The following is an 18,535-nucleotide window of genomic DNA, read 5'->3' as shown; positions in this document are numbered from 1 at the left end:
TGATCAGTATTCATTTTAAAATTTTTATGGAATTTACAACCGTGTTAACAAAACTTTTTTATTATCCCGACGTTTCGATCTTCACATCAAGATCATCATCTGGAGCGTACATAAGTATACAGAACAAGCTGAGTTACATCATTAACTGTAAGCTAGAGAAACAATGATCTGATCATTTGATCACATGTTATTCTATTGGCGTGACTTCTGGTGAAAATAAAATAAAATAAAATAAAAAAATAAAAATAAATAAAATAAAATAAAAATTTTTTTACATCAAGCTAAATTCTATTTTTACAATGACAGGAATAAACATTCTTTTAGATGGTTTTCTTTCGGAAACAATTGGTGTTCTATTTTTAGTATTACAATTCCTATTTTTGATTTACAATACTGGATTTTCTACCACCCCAATCTGAACAACAATGATGGTTTAAAAATCCCAAACATATGGATGGTATATATTCGACCTTCCTCACCAAGAACAACTATAAACAGGACTGTAGAAAATCCAGTATTGTAAATCAAAAATAGGAATTATACTAAAAATAGGACACCAATTGTTTCTGAAAGAAAACCATCTAAAAGAATGTTTATTCCTGTCATTGTAAAAATAGAATTTAGCTTGATGTAAAAAAATTTATTTTATTTTATTTATTTATTTTTTTCCACCAGAGGTCACGCCAATAGAATAACGTGATCAAATCATTGTTTCTCTAGCTTACAGTTAATGATGTAACTCAGCTTGTTCTGTATACTTATGTACGCTCCAGATGATGATCGTGATGTGAAGATTGAAACGTCAGGATAATAAAAAAGTTTTTTTTAACACGGTCGTATATTCCATAAAATTTTTAAAATGAATATAAATGATACATTGTGTGGAGTGACTGGAAATCTTTTCAGTTGTTTGCTGATGATACAAAGTTGAGAAGAATTATAAGTAGCACTGCTGATGTTAATTCTCTTCAGGAAGATTTGAATAGACTTTTGACTTGGAGGGTGTTATATTTTTGGAGTGCAGAAACATAAGGCTGTGTACTATATTGGTGGTGCAGTACTGCATGAAATGGATGAGATTTGAGATTTGGGAGTGATGGTTAACAATAGATTGAAGTTTTAGAGAGCATATTGTGAGTGTTGCAAAAAATGTCACTATGATGTGCAAAGACTGCACATCATAGTGACAGGATGATAAGAAGTAAACTAACATGCAGGGATAAAGCACTGGACAGACCACACTCGGACTACTGTGCTCAGATTGGTCACCCAATTTTCAATGATGTGGAAACACTGGAAAGGGCCCAGAGATGTGTGACTAGACAATATCAGGACTCTGGAATGCTGGCTCTGGAGATGGGTTGAAGAATTACGGATTACAGACTTTGATGGATAGGAAGAAAAGGGATGATATGATAGAGATGTTTAAGTTAGTAAGGGGATTTCATTGGATTAATCCACAGGAATTATAAAAAGAGTAGAAAGTGAGAAGGGAAGAACCAGAGGCCATTGCCGGAAGTTATATAAAAGTGCAGTGAAGAGGACTGTGAGGAGTAAGTTTTTTTACATGGAGAATGGAATGCATTACTGGAATATGTTGCCACTTGAATTAACTTCCCACAATAAGTCTGCTGAATCTATAATAATAATAAGGAGAGTGTAATAATAATAATATTTGTAGAATTTTTGGATAGGTTTGTCAAGGAACAGCTATTATCAATACTGTAAGTCAATGTAGCAAAGAAGTCTTGTAATTTTCTCTGACAGTCATTTAACTTATAGAATTGAAATTCTAAAAATTTCTCTCAAGGAGAATTAGAATGAAGGCCATACTTTTCGATTATTTTATTGGTTATTTTTGTATTTTAACCATTAGAGATAAAAAGTAGCTATGATAAAAAAAAGTCCCTTATTTAAAAAATAGAATCAGTACAACATAGTTTATATTCATGGTTTTCTGACAAGAGTGGTAACGTAAAGCAGTATTAATGTATTTTCCAGGATGAGTTGTTTTTCTGGGTTGATGTAAAATGAGAACAACCGGAAAAAGGACAATTGTTTTCTTCTACTTCAAGTATAAATTTAATTCTTGGGTTTACCAAATTAATTTTTTCAAGAAATTCACGAATTCAGACAAGGAAGAGAATATGCTGCTCAAATTGTACCATATAATAATTTGCTAATGTAGGGGGAAATAGGAGGCCCATTACAGTTCCTTTTATGCCTCCCTCCCCCTTTTTTGACAACAAAAGTAAATTCAAATTATTTTACAATATCAGTAGAAAAATCACTGAATAATTCTATTTTATCAGCCAGTAGGATGTTTCTTAAGAGTGAATTTACATCAAACTGATTAAACGATCTGTGGGTTATAAAGATAATCATGATAGTTTATTCTTGAAATCGCCCAAATTTTTAACAAAAAGAAAAAGAATTTTCTGCAAATGCAGAGGAAAGCTTTGACAGATGTTTTGATAGCTTATAGTTGAGTTGCCTATACAATTCACAGTGAGTCTTAAAGGAACATTTTCTTTATGAATCTTGGGATGACCATAAAGTCAGGGAGACCTAGCATGATGAACACTAACTTTCTGATATAGTTTCTTCATCCCAAAGATTGAACTCCATCCAGATTACTGACTTTGTTGATTTGTGAGTGAAGTAGGATCTCAGGAAATGCATCTGTAATGTGGTATGATCTCAAAATAGATTAAGTTTTCTGAAATAGTTATTTTTATCATGAACCACAACTGCATGACCTTTGTCAGATTTGGTAATCACTATGTTCTAACCATGTTGGAGAGATGATAGAGCTAGAATATAATTTTTTGACAGATTGCTGTGAGGAGATAAAAATTTAAATAGAATATATGCTGCTTAAAAAGGAATTTTACTGGCCAAGGAATATGAGAAGTTATGAAGGCCTTTATCAATACTAAACAAAGATCATAAGATGAATAGTTTTTGGAGCTACAGCATAATCTAACTCTTTTGACAACATATTTTTGGGATGGCCCAAAAATATCGGTAACAGTTTTTAAGGTGTTAGTATCGGTTCTAGACAGAAGATTCTTCTTATTTAAAAGTGACTGAAATTTTTGACTTTATTATTTTGAATTCTAATCGCTGTAGATTGAGTAATTATCCTCCAGTTAATAGTTTATATTGTCATGTGCTTGCAGTTTAATTGTTCTAATTGTGTTTTATCTCGTTTCAACTGTGGTAAGGAATGTAACAGGAACACCTTGCGCATAATCATTTCCCCCTAGTATGGTAGCATATAACTATCCCCACCAGCCATATGGCTGCGGGACTAAGATAGATAGATAGATAGGATCTTTTCAACTGTACTGGCAATGGCTAGGAAACCTAGCCAAAAATTCTATAAATATTAAATGATTTTTCCTGTGTAAGTGCTATTCCACACTTTATAATTTTATCATGATGCCGCCTGCTTATGTCTCAATATTTAGATCTATTTTTCTTACTTCAGACTATATCATGGAGTATATTTGTTTTTTGTCAATCTTATTATGCAATATTGTTTATAATGTTTTACATGGCATCAATGCATATTGAGAAAAATGGCAGAGTCAAATGTTTTCATATTCAGTGAGTTTAATATGCAGAATTTAATGTGATATCCTGTGTATTCAATGTACTCATTGCCAAGAGAAAAAGGGTTTATGGTATGTAAGTGGAGTGCACATGTCAAAAAAAAATTTTTGTGAATGAATGAGTGTCAAAATCAAGATAATGAAAGCATTGTGAAGAATCCAGAGAAAGGAGTAAACAATAGTGAATGAAATATGAATGAAAATGCCCAAATGGTAACATATGTATATAATGAGGTGGAAGCAAGGAGAGAAATAGTACACTTATGAAGATTCCTTCTGAGGAAAAATTGTAAGCTTGTGCAATTTGAGAAATGAATGGCATGTGGCACAGCAACAGGGAAAATGAAAGAAAAAGTGAATGGGAAAAGTATGATATGACATACTTTTATGTCATTACATAAAAGTATGTCATATATGTATGATATGAACAAAAAACAGAAATTGATGGTTCGGTTGAGGTTATTAGGTGCAAAATAGAAGCCAACAGGACAAAATATATTGTTGGTTGCTGCAACAGACTTGGTGATCTACAGATAGACATGGATGGTAATGCATCAGCAGATTTGCACAAGGCAAAAAGCAATTATTATGGGAACTTCAATTATGGGCACATAGATTAAAGGGAGGAAAGGGTGCATGCCAAGATGGAAAAAAAAATTTCCATCTTGGAATTTTCCGCCGGCCTGGTTTGTTGAGTTGTTAGCGTATTCGCTCTCCAGCCAAAAGGATGTGGGTTCGAATCCTGTCATGAGCATGAATGTTTGTGATTGTCTGTGAAAATATTAGTGGTGGTGGTTGGTGGTAGATGGCATTGATGTAGTTGCGGTTCGTTGTGGTTTTTTAATTGAGTGGAGGAGATGGAGAGCTGTGGAGTAGGAGCCCTCCCTCGATTAGTCGTTGGACTCCTTGGTCACATAATAATAACTCCCAAGTGTCACAAAATAATAATAATAATTTAGTTATTAAGGGATAATTACCTGAAACACCATGTGATGGAGGGGACCAAGGGTTTGAGTGTGCTGAATCTAGTAAAAACATCAGAAGATGTATCCATAACCATTATAGCCAATCTGCCTCCAACTGGGAAATGCGACCGTGCATCCCCTCTGAGAGGTTGCTAAACACCTGGAAATCTCAGTCAAGAAAGAGTTTACGTGGAACAACAAAGCTGGTGATTATGACAAAGTTATAAGGCAGCTTGGAGGAATAGTGCCATGACTTAAGAAGCTACAAGGAAATAATGTTAGCAGTTGATGAGAAGTAATCTAGGATTACTTGATAAATGCAGTATCAGACTGCAAACCCAGTGTCATGTTTGTTTTATTTGGATTTATGACTGAAGCAACACAGGTTATGAGGCTGGTGATCTAATGGCCAGTTTGCCTGTTCTATGGGATAAAAACCCTGCCACCTCCTTATGAGACTAGGGGCAAGAGGATAAACCAAGTAGGAATTAAGTAGATGAGTAGCAACATAAAATAGCACCTGCAAAAAACACTGTGGAGGGAATATAAGAAAAAGGTGATTGGTATGCTCACGCAATCAGGAAGCATGGCTAGTATGGTAAGGAAGGCTAAATCAGATTATTGCTGGAGAAATTGGAGATGGATATGAAGCTGGTGACATGGATAGGGGTGTAGCTGACAGACAGACACACACAGATGAGGGAGTAGTATATATATATATATATATATATAAATAGTGGAGTGAAATCTAGGAGAATGAGAGTTACTGGTGGAGTGCCTTAAAGCTCTAAACTAGGGCCACTATTCCTTACTTTGTATATTAATGATATAGGAAATGATTTAAAGGGAATATTTATCTATGTTGTTTGCTGATGATGCAAAATTGGGGAGGGCAATAATGCGATGTATGCTTGGAGAGTGGTGAATGAGTGGAATGAATTACCAGAGGCAGCTGTGTGTGTATCTTAACATGAGTCTTCTGAGTTCAAGTTTAGGCAAAAACAGGAGTTGTCACAGAGATGTTATTATTACTGATATAATAATAAACAGGACATTATATTGAGCAACATATAGTGTATATTTGAGTTGTAACCTGATAGAATTGAAGGAGGTACAGGAAGATGGTTTGATGTAAAATAAAGAGTAAGAGAGTGTGTACGTGGGAGGAAGAATGCAGTCTCGATACCTGATCAAATGAGAAAAATGCAGTAGTCGTAGTATGTGTTTGTGTACTACCATCATACAAAAAATAATGAAATTCAATATCGTAGATGAGCATCACAGAGCTGAATTCTAGGCTTTTTGAAGTAACTTACAGCAGAGCACTATCAGCAACTTCAGGACCAATTTAGCCACTAATTTTCTACTGCATTCATATGATAGTTTATTCAATCATCTCAGTTCATTCATATTTTAAGCACAACAGTGACCATTAGCTTAATGTTTATGAACTCATTAATGAGTAACTAAGTCTTTATTTTAAATGACTTATTTTTATTTATTTTTTTTTTGACAACTGTCAAGTAAACAAAGTTTGTACTATATGGCTTTCCTCACAGACTTTACAAGTCAATTAAATCCTTAATAAAATTTGTTACCTTTAAAAGGCACATAAAGCTGTTTGTTTTATTTCTAAAATCATTCTCCTTCCTACAACCTCCTTTTTAGAGTATTTTTCTCCAATATGCTGTATTCCATTCTTCACTTATGTGTATAACTGTTTTTGCCTACTATTGATTATATCAACAGTTTCGATACTTATATATAATGAAGATTACACAGCATGATATCATGAAAATCAGGTACTGTAAGCAGCTAGTTGTGAGCAGTTTATTTATAATAAAAAATTTACAAATTACTTTTGATATGACTGGAATGAAGTTTCTCATTGACTTAATCACTGGATTTCCATTACAGAAAAAATTTCTAGTTTCAACAAAGTGAAAAAAAAAAAAAGTAAAAAAAAAAAAAAAGACTTAAATAAATAAAAATAATATAAAAACATTTAGCCCACCCACATCACTAATGTGTTATGTTTACAACCTTCAATGGTTGGAAGTCACATAAAAATTATATGGCTCAACCCTTGAAAGATTATTATTATTATTTGTTTTTAGAATCATTCAATATCTATGAAACTAAATTTCATTCTCCATCATAACCTGAGAGTTGTTGATGGAGAATCAAACTAAATTTCATTCTTCATCAACAACTCTCAGGTTATGAAGCACAGTCAGTCTAAATGGTATTCCCAGTTTTTCTGTTAATAAAAGAATGAAAACTAAAGCCATTCACTTGCTCTATGTAATATAAAACATGAAATATCATATACCAATAGTGGATATTAAAGATGCAACATTATTTCAAAGCTGAATGAATGTAGAAACTGAAAGTTTTGGAATTTTGACCAGAGAACTTATGAGAAATAATCCTCAACAGCAGAGTTGTCTTAGCTTGCATTATTTAAAAGACATGAATGCTGCCCAAATATTCATATATATTTGCCTTTTAACAATGAATTTGATACAAGTGAAAAACAAGTGTAACCAAGTGAAAAACTTTCTACACTTATCTCTGATCCAAAGTATTCCAATAATAAGGTGATACATCTTTTTTGTTACTTATATGTGGAAAACAAATGAGTTTTGCATTAATTCAGCTTTGGTATCTTCTTGGGTATAGCTCCCAGTAATGATGCTTTAATAATTTGTTTGTCTTTGGGCTTGCTTCCCAAGAGTAGAGCAGTTCAGCTTGGTAATAGGTTTTTTACCTATCATTGAGCAGAGTCACCACTAAGTGCCCTATCTTGGACTGAATCAAATAAGGATTGATGAGCATAGTAGTGATCCTTTTGGGTCACTCAAAGAGATTTAGAGTGAACTTGGAGAGATACCTCAGCACTTTATAGTATCTCAATAAAGGTCAAAATTGGTTAGGTAGTAATCTTTCTGTTAATGTACAGAAATAACACAATGAAAGGAAGTGTGCTTTGCCTTATGCGATACTAAGGTAATTGACATAAAGTCAACAGCCTCTATATACAAGGAGTGTAGTTGTGAAGAAATTTTCCATGCAAACTTTGTTTGCTTACTTGGGTAAACAATTAAACAAAAATATAATTTCCTGGCAAGTATAATAAATTTAAAGTAATAAGTAATTTTTATGAAAATGAAGTAAGGTGTTTGCTACAATCGTTTGAGCCCAGAAATAATGCACTTCAAAAAATTGGAAGTAGTTTTCTTTTGGTTTATTATTACGTGACACACCTCCAGGGAATCATCAATATCCACCAACTACAAATAACCACAACAACCCCAATGCCATATACCACCACTAGTATTTCCACAGATAATCACAAACATCCATGTCCACAGCGAGATTCAAACTTGCAGCCTTTTGGTTGAAGAGCAGATATGCTAACCACTCAGCCAACAAGGCTGGCAATGGAAGCAATGTTATGGGTTTTGTATTGTGTTGCATGTGGGTTATCAGTAAAGACAATTATGAAATGTTGTTTATAATAAAGCTAGAATTTTTTTTAATAGTCAATATAATTAATTCAGGTCACTTTAAAAGTGGTAAAATGGAGGAGGAACTTAATTATGAAGTACTAGGAATATACTCATCAGTGACCGCCACTCCTAGAGCAGTCACTGACAAAAGTATGATTAATAATGCTTCAAAATGATAACTTAAAGAGGAGAATTATGCAAAAAAGTAAAAATAAATAAATACTTACATGATTTTGATTACTATTTATTACTGGAGTTGGTTTGTACTTCAAATTTGGAAGCTGGCTCCAGAACATAGGGATTGAACCTCTTGTCTGACAAATACATCACAAAATGTTCTAAATTATTTGAAAGGGACTGAATGTTTGCTTACAATGATAAGACAGTTTTAAAAATATATTTTGCAAATAAGTCTTAATTTTATCAAATGTGAAAAATATTTGTGAATAAGAATGATATTCTTATGAAATAATTGACTTTTTTTAAAACCATAATACATCAGATGCTCATTGTAGCAATAATGCAATTCCATTAGCAGATAATGTGAAATCTTCCCTGAAATTGTTCAATCAATGGATGCTGTTCTCAGAATGTGCAGAGATCAGATTGAACTGTCCCAGAGAAGATAATTCTATTACCCTCTCTTCTAAGACATTTTGTAATTAATATTAAGTGAACTGCTATACATAATTCAAAATATGTAGCATTTCCCTCACCAACTGTATCGATCTAATGAGGAAAGGGAATGACATATACATATCACTGAATGGCTATTTCTGGCTTCTTTACTCAGCGAAATTATGTAGCCACATTCATTAGCATATGAATGAAAAAATATCCACTGCTAAACTAAACAGTTTATGAAGTTATTTTAACTCCATAAACTGTTTATTAAACTCAATATGTTAAACAATCTGTTTAACATATTGAGTTAATGATGATGCAAGCTGGTTATCCTTGTTGTTCTAAGACATTGTCAGGGGCAATATAGTGAAATACCTTAGAAGAGAGCAGTTCTATCTGTGGCTATAGAGAATTAATTGCTCCAAACAGAGATTAATGTGAGCAGAAAAACCATTCTTTGCTCCTCCTTTCACCAGAAAAAAATTAGATGCCATGAGAGCTCAACACAACTACTCAACTTTGAAGTAGGTGGCACAATGTCCACTATTGTTAAATAACAGTATAAAATAAAAATGATAATAAATAAGCATTACTTGTGGTATTTGTATGCATTCCTTTCAACATCCCATTGGACCCATAGTTACCCTTGCATAATTAAATTAAAAGAAGCGAAATATTATTCAACAGACACTGTATCCGATTGTAGTCAGCGATAACAAATGGCCATTAGTAAAAATAATTTTGAAGCAACTTCTATTTATCTGAAAGAAATCAAATATTATTATATTATTACAGTAACCTCCATGGAGTCAGCTGACACATTGTGGGAGGCCCACTAACTAGCAACATGAGTATCATCATACTGAACCTTGAAATCATTTACACACTCTGCATTCATAATACATTCTGGCATGGTGTTCCACTCACTCATCCTTTTCCAAATAAAATGATCTACTCCTCACACCTTCTTCACCACATCTTTATACTGCTTCTAATAAGGAAAGGGGGGGGGGGTCTCTGTTAAGAATATGCTTTGCCCACCACTTGGTGGCAGTGATCATGTCACTGGTCTGGAAAGTAGCAAAGTATATGGATGTACCACTTAGGCTGTGACAAACTCAGGAGAATGATGTGTTCGATCCATAGTATTATCACTTACTGAATGGTAAAGATATCAGCATTACATGGAAAGCTTTAAAAAGACATTTAAATGATATCTAAACATGTCCTTATAGTTCAATCAACAAATAGGATGGAAGTGAAATGGATGTGCAACCTTATTAATAAGAAATCTCTTATTAATAAGAGATCTAATGAGAAGAATATAACGTGGAAAGAATATCATAAGAATAAGAGGAATCACGAAATATATAAAGCCCAGGAAGATAAATTATGAGCATGTACTAAAAGAAATGTAGACTCTGTAGAAGATGGGAAAAACAAGGGACTATCCCTGGAAATTGTATAGGGATGTAGTGAAGAAGGGAGTGAGGAGTAGATTTTTTTAAATGGAAAGGTGTTAGTGAGTGGAATGCATTGCCTGAGTGTACGGAGAGTGCAGGCAGTGTAAATAACTTTAAACTCATTACGATAGACATGTTGCTGGTTGAGTGAGCCTCCCACAATGAGTCTGATGACTCCATGGAGTCATAAAGTACTTCAGGACTGGGGTAAGATGGTAAAACACCGGGCAACTCGTTGCAAAGGTGGAGCAAGCTAACATCACTCCTATCTCAGTAGCTCCCATAATGCAAAACACATCTCCTTGCGGATATGTCTAATGTTATGCATTAAGGGAGGGCCACTACCTAGACTAGTTTCAACCTTTATTGAGGTCTCTTTAGTGGGAGCCAGGCCCAAGTGGAGATACCAGCCAGAAGCATTAGCAAGGTTATCTCAACCTTTGTTCACTTGTTGTATTACTTTGTTGTGGATGACTAGTTTGTACCTTTTAATTTCTTTACCTGAAATGCTATTGATTTAGTTTTATTTATTGACATTTTCATGTCATATGGTTCTATTGTTTTGTTCAATACGTGTAGATTTTTCTGTAATTGGTCTTCATTTTCAGCAAAAATAACTTGATCGTCAGCATACAAAAGGCTGATTAATTCTTTACTTCCTATTTTAATTCCTATGTGTTTTTCCTCAATTCCCTTGAGATTTCTCTTTCTCTCTCTCTCTCTCTCTCTATATATATATATATACACACACACACACACACACACACACACACAGGTAACCCTCGTATAAAGCGGATGTTAGGTTCCATAGAAACACCGCGTTATACAAATCGCGTTATATGAGACTTAGATCACATAGAAAAAGTAGGGTTAGGTTCCAAAATCGTTTTTTTTTTTTTTTAAATTATATAAACAACAAATGACATCAAACAAAATAATATTTTTATTTAATTCAGATAATTCATGTAAGTTAAGAAAACAAACTATGAGACAAATACGTAGTATAAAATTACAAAAATTACAAATTGTACATAATGCATAAATGTTTTAGACACAATAAAATAAAGCGCATATTTTAATCGTCATCACTGTTTTCAGAAATAACATTTCGTAGATGTTCTTTAAGTGGCCGGAGGTCGTCACCACTTGAAATTTCTTGGACATCATTTGTATAATTCTCATTGCATACTTCGGCTGGTTTAGTCATCAAGAAGTCAGTAATAAGACTTTGCTTTCCACTATGCTGCAATTTTTTATTAAGTTCATAATATGGTGCTAAACAAATATCCAATTGTCTCGTGAATTTTCCCAAGCGCTCCATTGAGGGATCATTATCCGTAAAATAACTTCCTAACTTTCTTGCCAAGTTCAATCCTTCTGCTAATTTCTTTAAACTGATTTCTTTAAAGGATTCATCACAATCAGAATCTACGGCAGAACTTTCCCTGCCATTTGGTCAAATGCCATTATTAATCGTACCAGTTCCTCCTCATTTAAATCTGTTTCTCCACCAATTCACTAATTTCATTTTCAACCATATCGCAAAAGCCCTCTCCACCAAAAATGTGTGTGCGACGACGTTTATTATATAACGCAACTCGGCATCCACTGGAGGTACGCAATTTTGTTCCAGAATGGCTTCAGGCCATATTTTTTTCCAGCAAGCATTCAGCATAGAGGGTTGCGATTCCTTAATGGACAGAGAAATAATTTTTACACAATTTAATATTGAAAAGTCTTTCCACGCTTGAGGCAGTGTCATTTTTTGATTAGATTCCATTTTTTCCAAAATTAATTGAAATGTTCGCCGAATATAATATGACTTGAATGTTGAGTCGAGTGGTCAAATAAGTGAAATAGTATTAGGCGGCAAAAAAGTTATTTTAATATTCGGATAGCTTAAATTTGTTGGGTGGCCTGGTGCGTTATCTAAAATTAGTAGAATTTTGAAGTCCATATTCTTTTTCTTTGTGTAACTTTCTACATCAGGTACTAAACACTTGAAAAACCAATTTTCAAACATGCTAGCTGTAACCCATGCCTTTTTGTTGGCCTGCCAATAAACAGGTAGGGTGGACTTCTCAAGCCCTTTCATCGTACGAGGATTTGCGGATCGGTTAATAAACATTAGTTTTGTCATGTAATCACCTGATGCATTACTACAAAACAGTAGAGTAATTCTATCTTTGGAAACTTTGAATCTGGGAGCTGATCTTTCATTTTTCAAAATATAGGTGCGTTTTGGCATTTTTTCCCCCAATATAACCCAGATTCATCCGCATTGAACACTTGGTCTGCACTTTAACCACCTTCCCTAATGATTTTTAAAAGTTCTGCTGGGTATTTCCGGGCAGCTTCAACGTCTGCTGATGTTAATTCTTCCTGGATTTTAAGATTATACAAAGAAAACCGCTTTTTCAAGTTTTCGAACCAACCCTTACTGGCACAAAATCCATGCTGAGAGATTTATTCTGAAGAATCTTGATCGAGTTCTTTTAAATGTTTATAAACTTTGAGCGCTTTTTGCTTAATAAGGTGTCCATCCAAAGGAATTTTCTTTTGAGTGAAATCTTCTATCCACATCATTAGAGATTTCTCCATTTTTTCCATTAGAATGTCGTGAACGAGCAACGTGCTTTGCACTTACCATTGACCCAGCAATAACACTTTCTCGGATTTTATGTTCATTTTGTTTGATTGTTCGAATTGTTGATTCATTTAAATTCAGAGTCCTTGCAACAACTCCTGGTTTTTCTTCAATTTTCAACTTATCCAAGATTTTAATTTTTTCTTCGAGAGAAATGAATTTCCTCTTCAATGTTGGTTTTTCCCCTTTCGTTGCAGTTTTAGTGGCCATTACAATAAAAATAAACTTTTGCATAAAAAAAAAAAAAATACATATGTATGTAACTCACCAGAAAATAAACTGTTCAGCTTGAGAATAACACACTTATGATTTTAAATGCGCTTTCCTGGCAGAAAACGAAGACAATTTTACACAATAAACACTTTATACAGTAAACCCTAGATGGCGAACCTATGGTACTCGTGCCAGAGGTGGGACCTCTGAGAATTTTGCTGGCATGTCAACGATTTACAGGTGATATCCTTTTATATGCTTATAAATTATTCCAGTTTTTTTTTTAAATTGTTACAATACATACAAGCTGAATTTTGTTTTACACAAGACAGCAGCTATAAAGACGTGCATATGATTGGTGCGGTATTAACAAAAGATCTTGCGACCCAAAGACAAAAGCAACCGACAAGTGTTGAGTTGAAATGCTAATTCTCTTCAATCGAATTCCATAACATCTGAAACTGTCATAACAACATTCACTATTAGTTTTAACACATTCACAACAGGGTGTCATTTATCGTTCCTATGGAACTTCTCATTACTGACTGGCTCAACTCACACAAACATTTCAACCTTTGGTTGAATTTTATGGCTTCTTGGCAGGCGAACTCACACATTCATTATATGGCATGTTTCAATTCTTGGTAGTCTTATTTTAAATTAGCCTTTGTGATCTGTCATAATGACATCGAGAATTTCAAATGCAATAAAACAAACACTTATTTCATAATTGAAAAATTGAACAATAGTTTTTAGTTAGATACTGTGATTCGGTGCAACATATGGTTTTGCTTAAGTCTATACAGCATAGTTTCTGTGAGAGGGGACATGCGATTTATTAGTTAGCGCCGTTTTTATTCCAACTGTCTCTAACTGCTCTATTTGTTGAGAATGACACAGACTGCAAAAGTCTCTGTACAGCACCTTATTCAGTGATACAATAAAACTAAATTCGATACTTACTGCGCAATATGGGCAGACACAAATTTAACAAAGATAAAATTTGATTTTTAAGTCCCACAGTGAAAAATACGAAAAAAATAAATAAATAAAGGGTTACTAGAAATTGTAGACAACGTTATATCGAAACTGCACCGAACAAGGGATACTCCAATTCGTAGACTGCGTTATATCGAAACCGCGTTGTATAAGTACCGCATTATACAAGGGTTACCTGTATATATATCGAAGAGTACTGGTGATAATCCACTTCCTTGGATTATTGGTGTTAATTTTTTCGGTTATTTCATTATTAATTTTAATTTAGCTTTCTTCCATTATATTTGCTATTGCTTTGGTGGAGCTTTCAATTCCCTCAGTATATTAATTAATTCTGTTCTGTTAATTTGATTGTATGCTTTCTCATGATTCAGGAAGGTCATATATGTTGGCAGGTTAAATTCTATTCTATTTTCTATAATTTGTTTGAGTGTAAATATGAGATCTGCAGGATCTTCCTTTCCTAAAGCAGCATTGTTCTTCTCCAATAACTTCCTCGGCCCATGGTGCTAATTTACTTTTAATTATATCATCTAGATATATTTTATAGCACATATTTGATAGAGATATTCCTCTGTAGTTTCTGCAATCCTTTTTGTTTCCTTGTTTAAATATGTATATGACTATTGCTGTCTTCCATTTTTGTGGATGTTTCCTACTTCCCATATGCAACTGAAATGGTTTCGAGCTGTATTTGCATAGTTCTGAATTTATTCCATCTTCTCCTGTAGCTTTCTATTTTTAATAGATAAGGGAGAGTTGCTTGTAAGGGATGGGGGGAGGGATTTGGATAAACGTTTAGCCAGTTTGTAAGTGGGGCTCTCTATGCTATCTACTACTGGACGAAGGAGGGAGGGTTTATTGGGCTTGCGACTTTTAGGGACCCCTACTTTTGGAGTGGTTGGACATGATAGGGTTTAAGTTTTTTGGTAATTTCTTTAGGGTCTAGGATGTAACTTTTTAAAGTTTGTTTACTTTTTTCCTTTTGAGAAATCTGATAAATGGATTAATTTTTAAGAAGTTGATTCATTTTTCTGCTGTACTTTGCTTGGTTTATAATGACAGTGGCATTTTCTTTATCAGCTTTAGTTAAGATAATTTCGTATATAACTTTCTAAGTACTGATATTTCTTTTTGTGGAATGTTATTCTTGAGGTTTGGATTTACTTAGAATATTACCCACAATCAACCAAATGTTGTGAGCCACTGTCGGTGCAAGCTCATAGATATCATGTTCTTCACTGGCAATAATTTCTAAAAATGGTACTTTTTTTGATGCGATGGCAAAATTATGCCCATGACTAAGTGCAATGACTGCATCCTCTGAGAGTGTTTGCAACAATAGATTTATTACTATGTATTCTTGTTGTAGTTACAGCCAGGAACAGCTCTGTAGCAAAATTTTTTCAGATGGTGATTCTTAACTTTTTCAAATTCTTTACTACTAGCATTTTCAGGGATGGAGATTAGAATAAACCACGGTTCTGGATTCAGTATTTGTGAAAGCTCTTCATGCAACGAAATGCTGATTTTTGCCAACTAGCTAAACATATTTATATGTGTGCATGTCTAGCACTAATTGATGAACAGACTGGCAGTACTCGTGTCCAGTTGGCAAAAATCAATACGCCAATCACAACATTACAGAAAGAGCTTTGGGAAATATTTTTACATTACTTAAAATTGGAAAATGCCACTTTATTTTTAGCATTTCCTGTTTGAATAACATGTGATCTCCCACGATGACTGATGATATTGGAGGTTTGTTAATAATAAAATGATCATAAATGTAAAACAATTCCCAGAATATCAGCAGACCTACAAGCCAATTTAAAATAAATAAAAATTTCAAAAAATAATAATTACATATATTACATACAACAAAAAAGGACCGAAAGACTCGAGTTGACATGAAGATATACAGGGTGTTCGGGATAAATTTGACATATTTATAATTAATTATATTTTTCCGTAAGTTACATGTATTAACACACACTTCTCTTCATTTAAAAGTTTGGACCCTTCTTCATTCATATACAAGATGTCAGAAAGGATGGATAGCTGGAACCCACCTGAATCATGGAAGAGAATAACTTGTATCATGATGATTCGTGCCCGCCATCAAAATAAGGATATTACGACTGCTGCCCAATGCTCCCTGAACACAGTAAAAACAATCAGGCATGAACTAGAGACTTGCAATGGTGACTACGAGGATGTAGCAAGAAGAAAGATCCCTAGCAGACGATCTGATTGCGTTCGTACAGCAGAATTCCTCGCAAATCTGCAGGAACAGGTGTTGAAGAACCCTGGCATTGGAATTCGGGCTTTGTTCGTGGAGTTGCTAACTGTAGTCAAGCCCTGGATAACAAGGGTAGCCAATGGTAGGCTGTATGTATGGCAGCAGGATTCGGCCCCTTGCCACACCTCTGGGAAAAGTCAAAAATGGTTGTCTGAAAATTTCTACGACTTCACCAGTCCAAATGTTTGGCCTCCAAACTCCCCAGACCTTAACCCCATGGATTATTTTGTATGGGGCGCAGTTGAAAAAGACACCAATCGCACTTCCAGTAATACAAAAGCCCAGTTAATGGATAAAATTAAAACAGTTTTTGCGGCCCTTCCCAGGGAGACTGTAGCATCAGCTTGTTCGAGGTTCCAAAGCAGAATTGAAGCTGTGATCGATGCTAATGGTGGTTATTTTGAGTAAATCTTGTTGATAGTATTGTAATTAACTCTGCCTGTAATGTTTTTTTGTCAATTCATTAAATTTAATAGATACAAAGAAGATTTTCTTTTTCCTTACGAAACTGTCAAATTTATCCCGAACACCCTGTACATCTTCATTCCAACCCATGTCTTTCGATCCTTTGGAATTGCTGCTTATAAGAATAATTGCTTACCTGTACAAAAGAGCTTTTACAGCCTTCATATTCTACAATCTGTTCTGTTTCTACAAAATTAGCTGAACACCCTTGATTGTCCAATCCTCGCATAAAAAAGCGTGTTCCAGCACGTAAGCAGGTTCTTCGAGAAATTAGAGCCCACATGAATGTCTTCTGATTAATGTTGCATTGCTTAATTGTAATAACTAGTAGACAACAGTTCAGGAGTTTACCATGTGGAATGAATATAGTACTAAAATTTAAGTTTTCTTTAATGATGTTGCATTGAAGCAATGCAAATTTAATATAAAAATGCTACTAATTATACCCTCTGTCCAAAAAGAAACTGAACTTTTTGAAAATAGAAGAAACTAGTCGCGAAACCTGTTGTATCTTTTTTGTTGTCGAAAGCGGCAACCTTCATTAGTGTTGTGTTAACTGTTTATGACATTTGTTTCATTAGAAGCCAAGATATAGTGCCAAGAGTGACATTGTGTTTTGAAAATGAGTTTCAAACAGAGCTGTGATTGACTTTTGTGTTAAACTTAGTAAAAGTTTAACCGAAATGTATCCAATGCTTCAAAAAGTGTACGGTGATGAATGCTTATCCCATACTTAAGTTTACGAGTGGTTTAAGCGATTTCAAAGTGGTTGTGAGACACTTGAGGATGACGAAAAGCCAGGCCATCCAAAAACTGGATTGAGCAAAGTTAACATCCAAAATGTGCGTGATTTCATCAAAGAAAACCTGAAATCTTCCATGAGATTGATTGAAGATGAATTGGGAATTCCAAAATCAACTGTCCACAACATTTTGACCAAGAGTTTCAGCCTTCATAAATTGAATTCGTGATTTGTTCTCCACAAGTTGACTGACGATCAAAAAATGTATCGAATTGAATACTGCAAGGACCTCATTAAAAATGCTCGTAAGGACTCAAATTTCCTTGAAATGATCGTTACTGGTGATGAAACATGGTGTTTTGAGTATGAGCCCAAAACAAAGAGCCAGACTGCTGAGTGGAGACCACCAGAAAAGGGGCATCCGAAAGAGTCGCTTGGAGAAGTCAAAAGTAAAGACAATGCTGATTTCTTTCTACGATTCCAAGGGCATTATTCACAGAGAATTCATTCCGTCTGGCCAAACGATCAATGGAATTTGATCTCGAATACGGCATGAATATTGTGAAGCAGGCAGCTGGTCACTTTTGCACGATAATGCACCAACTCATTGTTCGAACATTATTAGATAGTTTTTGAGCAAAAACCAAGTTTGTGTGTTGGATCACTCGCCGCATTCACCTGATTTAGCACCACGTGACTTCTTTTTCTTCCCAAGACTGACTTGAGTGGCAGTCAGTCTCAAGTAGAGTAATGTGGGCAAATATGAGAATGGGGAACTGGACAATGAGACTTATTTGTGCCTATGGTCCCACAGAAGGATCTACTAAGGTAGAAGTGGAGGAATTTTTTGAGGCTTTAGAAAAAGCAACTGACACAATGAAAAAGGAAAAGTTGGTCCTTGTTGGGGATCTAAATAGTAGAGTAGGAAATGATTGTGAGACATACAAAAATATTTTGGGAAAATTTGGAGAAAAAAGCAAAGCTAA

At 34.4% G+C, this 18,535-nt stretch overlaps 1 protein-coding gene across 5 annotated transcripts in view; it reads right to left on the bottom strand.

Moving 5' to 3' along the window:
• Positions 1–18,535, bottom strand: part of Sac1 (phosphatidylinositol-3-phosphatase SAC1) — a 359,287-nt gene that overhangs the window by 194,925 nt on the left and 145,827 nt on the right. For all 5 annotated transcript variants that reach the window (XR_016549855.1, XM_090408681.1, XM_090408682.1 and 2 more), the window contains exons 8-9: positions 16,944–17,131; positions 8,322–8,408 (exon numbers count right to left, since the gene is read on the bottom strand). Coding sequence is in view for 4 of the 5 variants with exons in the window: in XM_090408681.1 (XP_090264807.1) it covers positions 8,322–8,408; positions 16,944–17,131 (275 nt within the window). In the remaining variant the exon portion in view is untranslated. The remainder of the gene's footprint in view (positions 1–8,321; positions 8,409–16,943; positions 17,132–18,535) is intronic.

This window comes from Typopeltis vanoorti, chromosome 18 (genome assembly GCF_054136105.1).
Source record: "Typopeltis vanoorti isolate ZY-2024b chromosome 18, IOZ_Tvanoo_1.0, whole genome shotgun sequence".
NCBI classification, from domain to species: Eukaryota; Metazoa; Arthropoda; class Arachnida; order Uropygi; family Thelyphonidae; genus Typopeltis; species Typopeltis vanoorti.
This window is presented reverse-complemented; position numbering and strand designations above follow the sequence as displayed.